General features: G+C 42.7%; 1 protein-coding gene across 2 annotated transcripts in view; it reads left to right on the forward strand.

Moving 5' to 3' along the window:
- The window catches only part of trip10b (thyroid hormone receptor interactor 10b), a 29,046-nt gene extending 11,851 nt beyond the window's left edge, over positions 1–17,195 (forward strand). Inside the window, exons 4-15 of one of the 2 annotated variants that reach the window (XM_083930794.1) lie at positions 1,385–1,532; positions 1,641–1,703; positions 2,404–2,508; positions 2,773–2,901; positions 3,109–3,255; positions 3,915–4,076; positions 7,501–7,524; positions 11,499–11,608; positions 12,773–12,905; positions 12,988–13,055; positions 13,749–13,855; positions 13,953–17,195. In XM_083930794.1, coding sequence (XP_083786920.1) covers positions 1,385–1,532; positions 1,641–1,703; positions 2,404–2,508; positions 2,773–2,901; positions 3,109–3,255; positions 3,915–4,076; positions 7,501–7,524; positions 11,499–11,608; positions 12,773–12,905; positions 12,988–13,055; positions 13,749–13,855; positions 13,953–14,098 — 1,342 coding nt within the window. In that variant the 3' untranslated portion in view covers positions 14,099–17,195. The remainder of the gene's footprint in view (positions 1–1,384; positions 1,533–1,640; positions 1,704–2,403; positions 2,509–2,772; positions 2,902–3,108; positions 3,256–3,914; positions 4,077–7,500; positions 7,525–11,498; positions 11,609–12,772; positions 12,906–12,987; positions 13,056–13,748; positions 13,856–13,952) is intronic. The other variant, XM_083930795.1, reaches the window with a different exon arrangement.
- Positions 17,196–17,199: the final 4 nt, after the last annotated feature.

Here is a 17,199-nt window from a genome sequence, read left to right on the forward strand (position 1 = left end):
AATGATGCATGAAAGCCTGTCAAGGTGTCCATTCTTGTTTGCAGTATTGTAAGTAAAAACGAATGTATCTGTTCCGACGTAACCCTTAAATGGATTGCTAACTGTGGAAAAACAACCCTGGACAAGCGAGTGGTTCAATTAATGCTTTACTGTCCTTATTTTCAAAGAGCATGGGTCACAAAGAACATCATTTGAGGATGTGGAATAACAGATGAGTTTAAAAATGTGACGCTATAACTGGCTGGAGGGGTTTAAACTTCCCTAAACCAGAGACAGAGCAGGACAGAGCTGCCACACATGGACGCGCACAAAGCCAGTTGGTTGCATACATGAGTAGCCTTCATTGCTTAAGTTAGACAAAGTAAATCGCCACGTCATCCAAACTAATACTTAACAGGCACGCCTAGTGGAACAAAGATGAGACGACACATCCATTTTAAAAAAATTACAGTAAAAAAGTGACGCAAAACGACGCCCTAAGTTCCCCGTCATGTGACACTGTAGCATCCAATGATATAGTCGCCGTTGGAAAGGATTAACTATGAACGGTATAAGCCGCGGGATGCCCTGTGTATAAAAATATCAGACTTCAGAACATTGAACAGCTCGTCCCGTTTGCATCACATCACACTGTGTGAAATCTTAAATCTTTAGTTAGGACCATTTTACATGGATCTGATGGTTTGGACTGTTGTTTTTTGCAGCCAATATGAATCTATGTGCATGCATATCCTATCCAAAATTGTCTCTCTGGGATGAATACAGTGTTTTTAATTGAAATAAACTGAATTGGATTCAAAAATTGCCCTTTTTTCAGGCTAGAGCAACAGCCACAATCACCACATATAAACTAAAGTCTGATAAAGCAGCATCTTGGCTCCCACAGGGTAGGGTCAATGTAGTTATTTTGTAGTGCCAAGTCAGAACATAAGTTATCTCAAGACACTTTACAAATAGAGTAGGTTAATACCACACGCTGACGTATTTATGATTTACATAGACCCAACAATTCCCCCATGAGTAGCAACAACAATCTTGATTACACAGTGGCAACGAAAACCTTCCCTATAACAGACAGGAACGTCAGACAGACCCAGATCTATGGAGGACGGACATCTGTCTTAAACCGGTTGGGGAGGAAGAAAATAAGAGAGAAAGAGAGAAAAGACAGTGGTTAGCAGGACATGCTAACATTTTCAACCAACACAGTTTAAATTGTTCCTTTCACTTATCACCCTGATTAGAGCACCATGCATCACTGCGTCATATGGAGGAATCTAAAGCTGGACAGGCCTGTTGTTCTCAGCTTCAGCTGCTCAGTCGTGACTGGATTTGGCGTTTATCAAATTGGTCAATTAAATGTCGTCTCTCCCTCCCGCTGCAGATTCAGCAATCACGCATCACTCCAGGACATCCTGAACGAGCTGAACGATTACGCCGGCCAGCGGGAGCTCATCGCCGAAAACATGATGACCGGCATCTGCGTGGACCTCACCAAGTACCTTCAGGATCTCAAACAGGAACGCAAAACAGTGAGAGAGGAGGAAGTTTACACGGGAGGGAGGGAATGGGGAAGATTGACAGATTGCAGATTGACATGCTGTTTTATCATCTTTAACTGAAACCTCTTCCCTCCGCAGCACCTTTCTGATGCCAAGAAGGCCCAGCAGAATTTAGAGAGCAGCTTTAAACAACTAGAAAGTGTGAGTGTTGCTGTTGCTTATCAACCTATAGTTTGGATCAAATGATTGTTATTTAAAGGATCTCAATCTCACTTGCCTCTTGTGGTACCTATGTGGTTCAGTTAAGTTCGTACTGATTAGAACGGACATTTCCATCGTCAAAAGCTGTGGATGGCACCAACAGATCTGTTCTGTCACGTTTTTCGGTTCTCTCTCTGTTGAGATACCTGGCACACTGAACCAATACTAAAAGGTGAAGCTAGAAACACTGTAGTCTGTTGATTGGTGCAGACATTCCTCTATGTCGTTGGTGAATGCAGCAAGAGCTGGATGTAGCGGTGAGGAATGAAACGGTTTTTCAGCGTGTTCCTCAGCACACGGCTGTCAACGGCTCTTACCTTGTGGCCTTAACCTCGCCCTCGTTTAAGAGTATCGTCTGCAGTGGCAATGCAAAACAAGTGTTTAGAGGCATGTCTGTATGGGTTACGTACGGTTCTGAAGGTACTATAGTGAAAGTATTTGATGGAAAGGTAGCTTTAGTTATTACTGCCACCAGAGGTAAATGAGAAAATATATCTATTGTTTCAGTCAGTGACATGATGTATATTATTTGGTCTTTCTAGTAGACTGAATTTCTTGACTGAATTGTTAATACTGCTCTAGCTCCATCCATTTAAGTGTAATAAAGTGTGTGTGTGGGTGTGTGTCTGTGTGCCTGCAGACTAAGAAGCGCTTTGCCAAGGAGTGGGCGGAGGCGGAAAAAGCCACCCAACAAGCAGAGAAAACCGAGAGCGACCTCAATGCCACCAGGCTGGATGTCGAGAAAGTAAACACACACACACACACAGACAAATGCTGACATCAATAACAGAGCGCTGAATCTTTCTTTCATCTTTGGTTTTTTATATTTACAGTCAAAGAAAGAACCTTGAACTTTCCTCCGTGTCTTCTTTCACCTCCGTGTCTGCTCCCTCCACTTCCTCCCCGCACTTCTCCTACTTTGCATTTTGTTTTGCATGATTTCCTGTGTCCTTTTCATGTCCGCCTCTCTCTTTCTCTTCCTTCACTCAATCTGTGTCTCGCTCTGAAGGCCAAGCAACATGCCCATGCCCGCACACACACAGCGGAGGAGTGCAGGAACGACTACGCAGCGCAGCTCCAGAAGTACAACAAAGAACAAAACTTCTTCTACTACTCAGAGATACCGCAGATCTTCAATGTGAGACAAAGATGCACGTAAACACACACATTCACAATGCAGTACAGTTGGGCCGAGCTCACACACCTGCTCGAGTGACGTACTAGAAACCAAACACACCCTTTTTTCAAAATGCAATCCTTCTCCAGTGTTTTCATACAAATCTGAATGTTTAATTTACAAACACAGATATTTAAGGAGGCAGTTTTATGATTGTGTGTTGGACAGAAAATGCAGGACATGGATGAGCGGAGGATTCGGCGGCTGGCGGAGGGCTACTGCCAGTTTTCAGACATGGAGAAGAAAGTGCTGCCCATCATCACCAAGTGTTTAGAGGGAATTTCTGCAGCAGGGGTGAAAGTTGATGAGAAACAGGTAAATGTCAGATGTTTGTCAGACTACACGTGTATATGTATGTTGTGTAAAATAAGGGCGCACTCACACTGTCCTTCCGCACCGCGACCCGGGCTTTAGGGTACTTGTCCCCCCTCCCTCTCCCCCCGCGCCCCAGCCCCGTTTGTACTCACACTGCCTGGGCCTCGGCCAATGCTTCTTGCTGTCCATACTTCATCACGCCGTAACACGTCACACGCATTGATCGCGTGTGTGTGGCTTTGTTTACAAATCTTTCCGTAGACCTCAGAGTTTTTGTGCGTCTTGTCGACTGTTTTTGAATATTTTCATCCGACCAAATCTGCAGTAAACACTCCACCTCCACATCACACCAACGTGAGCCTTTCACCGCCATTTTTGTTGTTGTGAAATGTCCGCGCATGGTCCGTCCTTCTATTAACCATGTCCGAACAGGCGCACATACTGCTACCGCCGTAGGGCTTGTGCTCGTGCTCGTACATGTGCAAACGGCTCTGCTAAAGCCCACCTCTTTATATATATATATATATATATATATAAATTTGTGGCTAGTGACAATGCTTAGGGGCTAGTAACTTTTGAAAACCACTCGCCACAGTGGCTGGTGAGTAAAAAAGTTAGTGCCAAGCCCTGATCGTGAGTGTCTGTCTTTGTCCCTGCAGGACTCGATACTGTTCATAGAGCAGCACAAGTCTGGTTTTGAGCGGCCTGCAGATGTTGAGTTTGAAGACTACACCCAAGGAATCAAAGCAGCAACCTCTGACTCTAGCCTCAACCCCCCCAAAGTGCGCGCCAAGCTCTGGCCCTTCGGCAAGAAGAACAAGGTAAATTAGCACGTCTTTTCTATCTGAATTTGCATAAAAAAAGTGCAGCGTCTCATGGACAAAATATTCACTGCCTCTCCCCTCTCTGCTTCGCCTGCTTCTGCATTTGACAACCTGAAAATCCACCCTGTCCTGTTTCTTCAAATGTGGCTCAACTAATCCGGACTAACAAGTTGTTATCAGGCTAAAATTATCCCATCATTGGGGCGGCAGGTGGCACAGCGGTTAGAGCAGCCGCCCCATGTAAAGAGGCTGATGGTCCTTAAGGTTCGACTCTGACCTGCAGCCCTTTGCTGCATGTCTCTCTCTCTCTCTCTCTCTCTCTCTCTCTCTCTCTCTCTCTCTCTCTCTCTCTCTCTCTCTCTCTCTCTCTCTCTCTCTCTCTCTCTCTCTCTCTCTCTCTCTCTCTCTCTCTCTCTCTCTCTCTCTCTCTCTCACACCTCATTTCCTGTCTGTCATGTCTTATCCGCAAAACTTGGTTCTTTAAACGCAGTTGACAGGGTCGATTCGTTTAAATCGGTCTTTGAACACTGCATGCTCTTATTTTGAAAACAATAAGGAGCAAATGTATACGTTCAGACCAGATAGAGCTTCAGTTTTAATTTGAAGCCTTGAATACATTTCAATTATGAAACCAAACCCTGCAAAGCAAATTAAACTCCCTGTAATTACAGAAATCAGTAATATGATTTGTCTAATTTACATACACTTATGAACCCACTGCAATTTAAAATGTGTTACATGACGCAAGTGCATTTAATTCATTTTAGTATTTGAATCAGTGCACTTAATAGATGCTCCCATCAACACTACGTCCTCATTAGTCATATTTGATTGCATCTTATTAGTTTATTGATATTGTTATATACGACATAATATCAGGATGTGCCACAAACAAAAACAATTTGTTTTAATCATACCATTAATCATCATAATGTCATAATTAAGAGCTTTGTCTTCTGTTTCCATGGGCCTGAGAACTGTTGTTATATTAGGAAAGCGTTACAATTAAATTGTTATTGTTAAATCAGCAGATCGTGATATTCTTTTAAAGGGTAAGGTTATTGTTTAATGTTCTTATTGTCATAAAAGGGCAAAAACCCACAAAGCATTATTCCATCTCTCAATGCGTTCAGACGTTTCATCTTCAGGTTAAAGTACATTTTACAAAATGGGTCACAGGTGTATAGTTTTATTTTTTGTAGTTTTTACCAACCAATACTCTAATAGGAGTGAATAACGCATCTGTTTGGGACTATTTTCAGCCACGGATTAATACACACTTGGCATGGAAATGATTTTTTTTACAGTAAGATTATGTGATTTAAAAATAAACTACATGTTCGTCACAAGAACATGAACAAACATGTCACCCAGTGCAACAGTCTGACTCACCGATTTAATAGTTTTGGACGACAGTGAAGCTCTACAGCGCCGACGTTTTGCCCTTCTAAAGTTTAAGTCCGGCATAATTTGACCCCATGGTTTTTTTTTTTCGGCATAAAAATATATCAAATAAGCCATCGAGTCAAGTTTTTTGGGTGATCACACATTCACAGAGAAATCCCAGAGAGACGCTCACAGCCAGACATGGCTAACACTGATTAGCTCGGGGCAGAGCGCTAAACCATCCAAAACGTCTTTTGTAACCACTAATTCTGCTCAAAATAACACCAAACCTCTGCAGTAGCATGAGAAGTATCCCTACACGAAAATGAAACACCAACAACAGAGTTAGAGAACACAGAGTTTATTAGAAAAGAGCAGCAGAAGGCTCTGTTCATACTGACAGGCAGCCAAAACAAGTCGATCTAGTTCAGTTCTATTGAAGTTCAATAGAAGTGAACTCGGTACTCGTCTTGTTTGGGCTGCAATCAGTATGAAAAGAGAGGAGCGTACCTAGGTGCCCCGGGTCCTATGTTCCCCGCTTTTCCCAAAAAAGGTCCTTTGTTCCCCGCTTTGTACGATATGTGACAGGGGACATCAGACCCTCCCTGGTCTGTTATATTTTCCAAAATCAGTGCTGAATTCCCCGGCAAATAGGCTTACGTAGACCCTAATACTACCCCCTAACCCTAACCCTGACCCTGACACTACCCCCTAACCCTGACCCTAACATTACCCCCTAACACGACTCCCTAACACTAACCGTAACAAAATGCTAAATTGAATCAGCGAAGAGTCCTATGCAACCGGGGAACATCTGACCCGGGGGACCTAGGGATGACCTCGAACAGAGCTGGCTGGTATTAGTGGTTAAAAACAAGCCATTTTGGATGGTTTAGCGCTCTGCCGCAAGCTAATCAGGGTTAGACATGTCTGGCTGTTAGCGTCTCGCCGTGATCTCTCTAGTAATAGGTGATCACCCCAAAAACTTGTCTCGATGGCTTATTTGATGTATATTTACGCCGAACAAGACCATGGGGTCCAATTATGCTGGACTAACACTTTAATGGGATTTGTTGACATAATAAATATAAATATCCCCATTTGATAATCAAACATTTCTATCAAAATATTATTCAAACATCAACATTTCTCAGTACACTGCAAAGAAAAGGTGTCATGTAGATAAACCTGTACTTTCTGGTTTGACGGCTTGTTGCAGACACATTTTAAGAAGTTCAGAATCAGCCCGGCTCTCTCTCTTCTTATCCTCCTCCTGTTGGCCGCTGTGGAAGGGTTACAAAATGACGCCCACGTGGTCGCATAACAATGCATTAAAACAAACACACACACACACACACACACACACACACACACACACACACACACACACACACACACACACACACAGAGACTCAGCACACATTCCTGTCATGTCTTACCCCACCACCCTGTTGCCCTCAGGGACTAATTCTAATTCCAGTCTGCTGCTCAGACTTGTCGCAAAAAAACACCCCTCGCTCTCTTTAACTCTTTCACTTTATTACAAACATCTCTGCATCTGTTTGACTCCCCTTTCTTCTTCTCTTCTTCTTTTCCTGTCTTTTACCAGTCTCATTTTCTCCCTCCTTTTGCTCCCTTTCCTCTGCTCCCATGTCTTTTTTAGTTTACCCCTCCGTCCGTCTCTCCCCCGTCCCCTTTCCCACCGGGCAGCCGCCCCCTCTCCCTCCCCCTCTCCAAGCTGCAGCGCTCCCCTCTCTCTCTCTGCCTGAGAGAGTTTAATCGCTCTATCAAACCCAGGATTTCCACCTTAAAGATATTACACAAACAGCACTCGGTGAGTGACGACATCCGCTCACGTCCTCCCCCCCGCTGTCTGTTAAAGTCTCCCCCCTCATGTTCTTGTCTCACTACTGCTGTTCATTTAAATGAGCTGTTATACCTGGACATCCGTGCAGTCACCATGCATGTCGTGTTAAAGGTGTGTGTCCCATGTGTTTGTTGTATGCCTACTGAGTGTCTGTTTCTCTCTGTCTAGATATCGCATGCTGAAAAGCAGATGGTAACACTTATTAACGTTACATAGAGGGCAGACTTTAAAGGTGTTTGGTTAACAGTGTTCTGGTGCTGGGGAAATCATGTTTAATGAGGACTAACTCCACGCTGGATCATGCTGCACTGACCTCTGTGGGTAAAACGGTGTAAAGGCCCGCTCACTACAGAAAGTGGGGCACTGAAATTCATCCCCTCATGTTTGAGAAAGTACTAGTCATCTATGTTCCCAGAGTCGCTTTATTCCCCAGGGGCCATATTACAGAAACGTCCTATCTTAAGTCCTACGTTAAGATGGGAGAAGTATAAGATTTTTTATTCTCACTTTGGTTTACAGAAACATATCCTAACTTAATTTAGGAAGCCTACCTTATCTCAGGTTATTACATCCTAAATAGGGGATTTAGCATCGACATTCAACTTTTAGGTCTGTTACCTAGCAACAGACGAAACTTGATGCCGGGTCACGTCACTTCACAACTGACAGCTCTCATAATAGATAACTAGTGCTGGCCTTTCTTAAACAATAATGGATGGAAGCAAACCACAATGTGCTTCAAATTTTTAAAACATGAATTAGAAACGTTGGTGGGTTTGGTAGAAAGTTCATAAGAGATGCTTTTTGGCTACTTTGCCTTTTGCATTAAATCTAAGCGCATTTGTCAGCTTTACAACAACAACAGGCAGAGCCCCATGGCGCTGAGTTGGCCGTAGCTCCTCGGCTAACCCCGGGATCATGGCCCAGGCGGCCTGTAACGACTGACTGTACCAGTAATGTATCGTAGAAACGTAATGTGCTGTTGGGATCACCCAAAAGCTTTTCAACAAACATATTTTGCCTTTCACAATTAGGCTTACGTCTACGATTGCTTTGCTATACTCTATGTTACAAAAGAGCTGTCGTCTCGCTGAATTGTAACAGTAAGTTATGACAGTGAGGAGAGCCTGTGGGTCATTCTGAAGTTAGGACAGTTTTTGGTAATTAAGACATTTCTGTAAAACACATTTCCTATCTGGAGTTAAGATAAAAACACTGACTTCAGGACCGGCTGTTCTGTAATGACTGTTTTCCTAAATCCGAGCCAAACCCTAGTTACCATAGTTACCAAAAAGAATAAGATAAGATTTGCGAGTTAGGAAGTTTCTGTATTACAGCCCCAGATCAATATCCTCTTAGTATGGCACACTAAGGAGACCTTTCAAAGGGTTTTATGTACTCAGCAATGTTTTTCCCGAGGTCAAATGTTCAGTATGTTTCCCTGGGTCAATATGTTGAAATCACACAGCTTAAAGCCGACTGATGTTATACTCATCGATACGCCCTCAAGACGCCTTTCTTGACTTTGATCTCCACAGTGGCTGAACTGAATTATTTACCATTCAAACTGCATTTGAAGCATCCATTCCCCTTCATTATTTTTGATCTGCAAAGATACAGCCCTTACAAAACGATTACAGCGTTAGTTTATATCAAGAGGACACACACACTCGCACCCTGAGACCCTAGAGGAGATCCCCGTGCCCCTCATATACAGGATTACCGTTGCATTGAATCACAGTTCTCAGCGAAATCATCACCCAGCCATCTTTGGAAATCCAAGAAGGTGCTTTAACAAAACTTACCACTGTTCTGGGATTTCCAAAATCCTCAAAGACTCTTCTAACATACATTCATTCAGCTTCAACCGCTTATCCGGGGTCGGGGTCGCGGGGGTTGCTGGAGCCGATCCCAGCTGACATCGGGCGTGAGGCGGGGTACACCCTGGACAGGACGCCAGTCTATCACATGACACATAGAGAAACACAGAGACAGACAACCATTCACACCTACGGGCAATTCTTAGAGTCATCAATGAACCGAACACCTGCACGTCTTTGGACTGTGGGAGGAAACCGGAGAACCCGGAGAAAACCCACGCAGACACGGGGAGAACATGCAAACTCCACACAGAAGGGCCCCAGCCGGGATTCAAACCAGGAACCCTCTCGCTGAAAGGCGACAGTGCTAACCACTACACCACCAAAAATATTCCAACCACTGATATCTTTGATTTACGACGCCGTATTAGGGCCATTGTATGAAAAAGAAATAAACATGATGGACCCGGAGAGGGGGTAATGTTTCAAGAAAAAACTCACTAAAAGGTGTAAATTTACGAGATGTTTTTGTGGGATATTTTCTGATATAGAAGCTGTAAATTTACGGGAAAGAAAAAGACAAATTAACGAGAAAAACTTGGATATTCTCTGAGATTAAAGTCACAATTTTATGAGAAAAAAAAGCCCTAATCAGCGTCGTATTATCTGGTTATCAGGTAATCATAATTTACACACGTCCTAGTTCTTTTTGTAAAACACAAGCAGAATATTAACTTGTTCACATAACTGATAGTTTTCTTTCTATAAAATTGTTAAGAGTCTTAAAGGATGTTGGGAAAACAGTGGGAGCAGCTGTAAATTTAGCAAACGACCATTTGGACAAAAATCGCAGAGATAATTATTTTCCAGAAAAAAACGTGTTTAGCGCTGTGGCTCAAATGTAACGTTAACATAAGGTAGAGTTTATTCAAAAGACATATTTGCACCATCGACCCTTCTTCCTCTTTGTGGAAGTCAACAAATTAGCTAGCAAGCTACGTTAGCTTCCTCCATTTTGGACTCTCCTGCTCAACGTCAGCAGTCGAGAAAGAGCTAATTTGCCAAAATCGCAAATTTGTCCGTCAAAGTACGCCAATGCAAAAAAAAATCTTGTGGATTCACTTCACCATGGTGACCGCGGATTTGCTGATTGTTGTCGGTTTTAATACCTCACTGATGAAAGTCCACGTTGTCACCACTAGTTGGCAGTGCAAGCATGATTATTTGCCCGAGTGCAGTTACTCCTTAATTTTCATAATGAAACAGGGTTTTACTGGGTACTACCTTTCTATTCAGGGAACATCTTTAACTCTCTCTCTCTAAACTAAAGACTTTATTCTGTGATGACTGATTTAATTATCCCTGTTTAGAGCAAAAAAGCAAGACTCTGGTTTTTGTAATGCAAATGTCTAACAAATATTTTAATTTGACAGCCGAGGCATGATCATCTAGAAAGCACTCCACACCATCATCATGTGCAGAACTTAATATTGTTGCATGCACTTAAAGGGTTTTCTTACTAAACTCCAGTGGTATTAAGCCATGCAAATAGTCTCTGAAATGTCTGTTTCCACCGCACTAGCACAGAAACATTAAAACCATCCCTAAACTAGTTAATCTGACAGCTTTTCAGTCTCTTTAGACAAGAAGTTTATTCTCAACTATTTGTTATTCCGGGGATGTCGTCTTAACTCTGTCTTTCTCTCTTCGGAGACATGAAACTAGGCCCCTTCTTTAGATTTAAGATCATTCATGCTTTTATCACGGCACAGCTTGTTTACCCACCTCAGTCGGCCTGCACCAGCTCAGCTTCAGACTGGTCCGGAGTCTGCGGGGAGGCTTTGAACCAAACACATATTTAAGCAGCTCAAAGGTCATGGATTAAAACTCCAAATAAAAAAAACATTACAATCTCATTTGCACTTATTAAAGTTTTCCTTTTTATCGATATTGTAAATGTACCTAAACGTACATTGCTTTGGCATCACAGGAGAAAGAGTCTTACTTGTTGCATCAGTCCAAAACAGCTGAAGTTCAGAGGTATTCTCAGGGGTCTTTCTCCTCTCTCTCTCTCTCTGACTGTAGCTGTCTGTTTTCCCATCGCTACGTTCATTCCTCGAACAGGCTTTGTTTCCTTGACACTGAATTATTTAAGTGTCTCTCCCTTGTTCTGTTCCCTTGTGTGTGTAGACTTTTATCATCAGTGGAAAAGAGAGATAGATACAGGAAGGAGTGACATCTGGTGGTGATCGCTGAAATGGTTGTTGTATACGTGATGCTTAGGATAGCTGTGTGTGTGTGTGTGTGTGTGTGTGTGTGTCTCTGTGTTTTTGTTTGTGTGTGTAGCCGCATGCTGCAGAAGATTTCTCTCACCTTCCTCCGGAGCAGAGGAAGAAGAGGCTGCAGGCGAAGATCGATGACATCTCCAAAGACCTGCAGAAGGCGCTGGACCAAAGGTGGTATCCCTCATTTGAGCTCATCTAGCTGATTTGTCAAAAAAAACAAACATCTGGATATGTTTTTGGTCTGTTAAGAAACATTTTAATACTCTACTTCAGAGCATGGTTACTACAAAAATGGACAGAGGTGTGGTGTTGCAGTTTTGAGCTTTTGGAGCAGGTGGAGGCATCAACAAACAACATCTGTCTCCTACTGCAAGCTTGGACCTGCAATAATCCCTGTCCGTCCTTTTTGGTGCATCTCTGCTCTTATATGTTTTTAGTGTCAGGGGATCTCCTGGTTGATTATTTTAGCCTGAATTAATTGGAAATCTTGGTTCTTTCAGGGGAAAAAACATAGTTAAAAAGTACTTTAATATAATGTTGAAGGTTGCTGCTCATTAAGTCTTTGAGAGTGTCGGGGAAAAATACCTTAATTATTTTTTATCAAGAGTTCAACACTGAGTTAATCTGTTCATCAGGGCCGTGCGTGCGTGTGTGCGTGCGTGTGTGCGTGCGTGTGTGTGTGTGTGTGTGTGTGTGTGTGTGTGTGTGTGTGTGTGTGTGTGTGTGTGTGTGTGTGTGTGTGTGTGTGTGTGTGTGTGTGTGTGTGTGTGTGTGTGTGTGTGTGTGTGTGTGTGTGTGTGTGTGTGTGTGTGTGTGTGTGTGTGTGTGTGTGTGTGTGTGTGTGTGTGTGTGTGTGTGTGTGTGTGTGTGTGTGTGTGTGTGCGTGCGTGCGTGCGTGCGTGCGTGCGCGCTTGTGCGTGTGTGTCCGCTCGTGTGTGTGTGTGTGTGTGGTTTGATCAGATTTGAGTGACAGCGGTAGGAATATGAGTAATAATCTCTGTAATAAAAGAGCACAGATGAAAACGCAGATACAAATGTCTCCTATATGAAATAACCAAAGCAGTTTTAACTTTGGCTGAAAATTGTGTGATAATAGAGCAAAGGACTCCATCACTTTTCAAGGTTTTAAATGAAACATTTCCATAATAGAAACAGGATTTTTATGCTGCTGACGTGGTGGTCGGAGGCATTATGTTTTCAGGCTGTCAGTATGGACGTGCATTCTTAGGAAAGTGATATTTTCTTATCAGCGGTGCTGCACAGGAGAGAAGCTTCCTTAATGAGTGCTCACATTTGCAAAAACAATAACACTTCTCTTCCTCCGTCTGACCTCAGTGAAGCCCTGGAGAAGATGAAGGGTGTGTATGAGCAGAATCCACAGATGGGAGACCCCTCCAGTCTGGAGCCGCAGATCTCAGAAACTGCCCAGAACATAGGCCGCCTGAGGGGGGAGCTCGCCAAATATGAGGTCATCACACATACATGCACAAGCCAATTACAGTATTTGTGCATTTGTGCACGCCTTAACATCTATCGCTGGTTCATCGCAGACGTGGCTGTCAGAAGCGGTGGGAGGAGAGGAGTCGTCCAACGCCATCAACAATAATACTCAACATGGGTAAGACCTGTGTTTAGATGGGAATGTGTTCATTTGCTTTCCTGCTGAGGGTTAAGAACGGAGAGTGACACCCCTCTCATGTTTGCTCAGTAAATATGAAGCCGGCAGCTGATTAGCTGAGTTTAGCACAAAGAGCAGGAATAATCTCTACAGACCTGCAAGGTGAAGGTGACCAACAAGGGCAGCAGAGCTGTGGGGAGAACAGGCCTTTATCTAAAGCAGTTTAAAGGAGGAAAGTTTGTTCATTTTTTGATCTGCTCCCATTTGCATTTAAATTCCCCGGCCTTTATTTGTTTGTGTCGACCACACCCCAGACCATGGTGGAAGACCCAGCCTTTATTTATGGAAACCACCTAATCACATTCACTGTGAGGTTGCAAGACAACCAGCAGAACCTCCAGGGGGTCACTGCTCAGGATAAGATAAAGTCCAACACATAAACCCCCGTGAAACATCTTTACACTTACCGTCCAGGCACACACCGCCAGGCTACCTTTGGACAGAGTCAAGCTAGCTGTTCCATGTCTTCATGCTAAGCCAAGCTAGCCATATTTGAGAGTGACAGACATGAGAGTGGTGTCAATCTTCCCATCCCAGCAAGAAACTGTTGATTTAAATGTGAATGTGTTGAGCAGAATACAAAGAGGAAATGACTTGTTTTGATTTATTTCTCCTGGGTGTGTGTATTCCTAGTGTCATAACAGCTGACCAGACTCAGAGCATCTACACGGAGTTCGATGATGAGTTTGACGACATAGAAACTCCCGTTGGCCAGTGCAGCGCGCTGTACACCTTTGAAGGTTTGTTATAATATTAACACTCAACTTGTTCATAATTATATCTAATTTGAACCTCTTTATACACGTCGTAATTGTGTGTGTGTGTGTTTGTGTGCAGGCAACAGTGAGGGCACCATTTCCATTACGGAGGGAGAGATGTTGAGTATAATGGAGGAGGATAAAGGAGACGGATGGATGCGAGTCCTTAGAGCCAGTGGAGAGGAGGGCTATATACCTTCATCGTATGTCAAAGTTGGCCTGTAACACACACACACAGACACACACACACACACACACATACACACACACACACAGTTAGAGGTAAAGTGAGTACAGAGCCAAAGGTGAATACAAAGTCATCCAGGATAATTGGAGCTCTTCTACACCTTTAATCTCAGCCAGTGACGTGTATTAGTGAGATGAAAGTGATTAGAAAGCTTGTTATCGAGGCCGATAACAGTCCGTCTCTTCTCGCTCACGGCAGGAGCGGCTGCCTCATCTTATTGGATTTAAGCTCTTTTTAAATCCAAACTTTTGAATGTATACCTGAACTATTTTTGTGTCACAGCGTAAAGTGACGACTCTCGTAACATATTCAGCATCATAGTAGCTTAAAGGCTACATTTCTTTATGTTGATATATCCATTCACTTGACTTTCCCGTCTCTTATAACCTGCTGAACCTTTGTGTAACAGCGGCCCTCTGCCTAAAAAAAACCCCTCTTTGCTGACAGGATAATGTGAGTTTCACTTTTTATTATAATGATGTTTAATGACTTATAACTGGATGAAAACCACTATTATATAGGGAGCGCACACAATCCAATATCTCTCAAAGAACTGTCACAGTAAAAGGTCAGTCTACATTTTTTACAGCTGTATTAAAACTATAGTGAAGTGCCCACATGGACACTGAGGTTGTAGGGGACAAAATCTACAGTCCTTCAGAAACTAAAAGGAAGTTTCAACAGTTTGAGTTAAAATAACTAAGAAGTAATTCCAAAAGTGTTTTTTTATTAATACAAAACCGTGTTACTGTCCCTCAAAGAGGACTTTCATACTAAAAAAAGAGTAATGTTGGCAGAGACTCTCTTCATAAGTGACTCAAATCTGCTGCAGCCTCATATTCGCTTCAAATAAACTTCGAAATCTATTTTTACACGTTTTCCCACATCACTTACATTGGAAGCATTTAAGGAATGTTTGAATGGTCAGTATGAACAGGAGGAATAATTACAGCATGCAAAAACTGCTTCAATGTGGGTACGTAAGTATAGTTTCAAGAAGACATGGAAAAAAACGTGAATCTAATCTTTTAACTCCATGATACATCACAGTTTCTCTTCTTAACCTTCAGTTGAAAAGGAAACATGCTTTGCTATGTTTAAGTGAATTTAGGATATGATGGTTAAGGAAAGGGAAAAGCACAGTGGAAATAAGGATTAAGTTAAAGAATACAGCATTTATTAGGGGTGTAAGAAAATACAGATAGTACGGATTCTCAAACACACAGCTGATTTTTAATTAAGGTGGTTAAGATGCAAAGATTTGTGGCGGACAGAAGGTGGTTAGTTTTGTGTTGTGTAGAACTGCTCGATGGCACTGTAACGTATCTTCAGCCATTTGACTTCCACTCCAAAATAACAACATACGCATACAGTGGTGTGTTCTTTATGACAGTTTTCCTTAAATTTGCTTTAAAAATTGCAATATATCTCCTCCTCAGGGCGAGTGGTTAGCACTGTCACCTCACAGCGAGAGGGTTCCCGGTTCCCCTTTCTGTGTGGAGTTTGCATGTTCTCCCCGTGTCTGCGTGGGTTTTCTCCGGTTTCCTCCCACAGTCCAAAGACGTGCAGGTGTTCGGTTCATTGATGACTCTAAATTACCCGTAGGTGTGAATGGTTGTCTGTCTCTGTTCGTCTCTATGTGCCCTGTGATAGACTGGCGTCCTGTCCAGGGTGTACCCCGCCTCACGCCCGATGTCAGCTGGGATTGGCTCCAGCCCCCCGCGACCCAGACAGGGAAAAGCGGTTGAAGATAGATGAATGAATGAATGAATATATCTCCTCGCTTACAGTATTATAATATATTAAATCGTAACTCCTGTCACACTAAACGTACCGTATCGCCAGATTCTTGCCAACACACAGCCCTAGCATTGACCTTGTTATTGTTCCTGGCACAAATACTCTGTGACCTGCCTGTGTTTGAGGCTGCTGCTTCAGAGATCGTCACATAATTAACCTACTAACGTCATAAAAACTAAAAGAATAGTACTCAAAAGTGATTAACAAACAATTATTATGTCCAACTATGCACAGAAATGGCAGAGTGGCCTCCTCTCTGGTCTTCAACTGGTTCTTCTTTGGCGGTTTTCACGCCTCTCATACTTTTATACTGGTTTTCCACAATTTAAACGGCTGTTTTCATATTTTGAGCCTCAAGATTATCATTCTCTTATTGACCTTTTGTCATTATTCTGAACGGAAACCTAGATGATTATAATTATTTTCCAAGCTTCCTGCCTGTCATCTGTCGCTCCGTTTCATTTGCGCTGCTCATGTTGCGTTCAAGTGCCATGGGAAGTCCGAAGTTTCGAACATCCATCTAGGCTCAAAGTGGAATCTCCTACTAGCGAATATCGGGGTAGGTCGATCTCCCCTGAATTTGCTAGTAGGAGGTTCCACTTTGACAGGCCTTCCAGGGCACTTTGCCTATTTGGAGGTCCGAAACTTTGGACTTCCCTTGGCACTTAAATGCAGAATTTCTCTATAAACTAAAATGGGAGGAGGGAGCGTCAGAGGTCAGGTGGGGGGAAGTGAAGTGCTCTCACTGACAAATGCAAGAAAGGTAAGAATTGCTTTAAGACGCATAAAATACTCTTGCTTTAAATCATTTGGGTCTGATAAAGTCAGTTAACTAGTTTAAATTTGTTAAAACTTCTGTGAATATACAAATTTTATTCATCTGAAACGCTAGACAAAAGTCGCCTCCTACTCCACTCAAGGCTTCAAGTTTGACATCAAACCTAATTGGATAGTTTTAAAGTGAGATTAAAGGCGAGCGCAGACAATCTGTCTTCCTTCAGCGGATACATCAGACTTCTAGTGTCAAACATAATTCTGCACAGTGAAGCGGAAACATCCGAGAGACGGCACAATAAGCAGAGAACATTTTCAACCGGAGGGGGACTTTTAAAAAACACTCTCATTGAGCCACATAATGTTTACCAATCTCTTTTTCTACCACTCTGTCCTGCACTAGTAGATGTTTTCTCCACATTTAAGGGGTATCATTGTATGATGTATTTTTAAAGAGAAAATGTATGTATTTACATGTATTGTCTGAGTTATAAAGTGTAAAGAA

The sequence above is a fragment of the Echiichthys vipera genome (genome assembly GCF_963691815.1).
Source record: "Echiichthys vipera genome assembly, chromosome: 2".
Classification (NCBI taxonomy): domain Eukaryota; kingdom Metazoa; phylum Chordata; class Actinopteri; order Perciformes; family Trachinidae; genus Echiichthys; species Echiichthys vipera.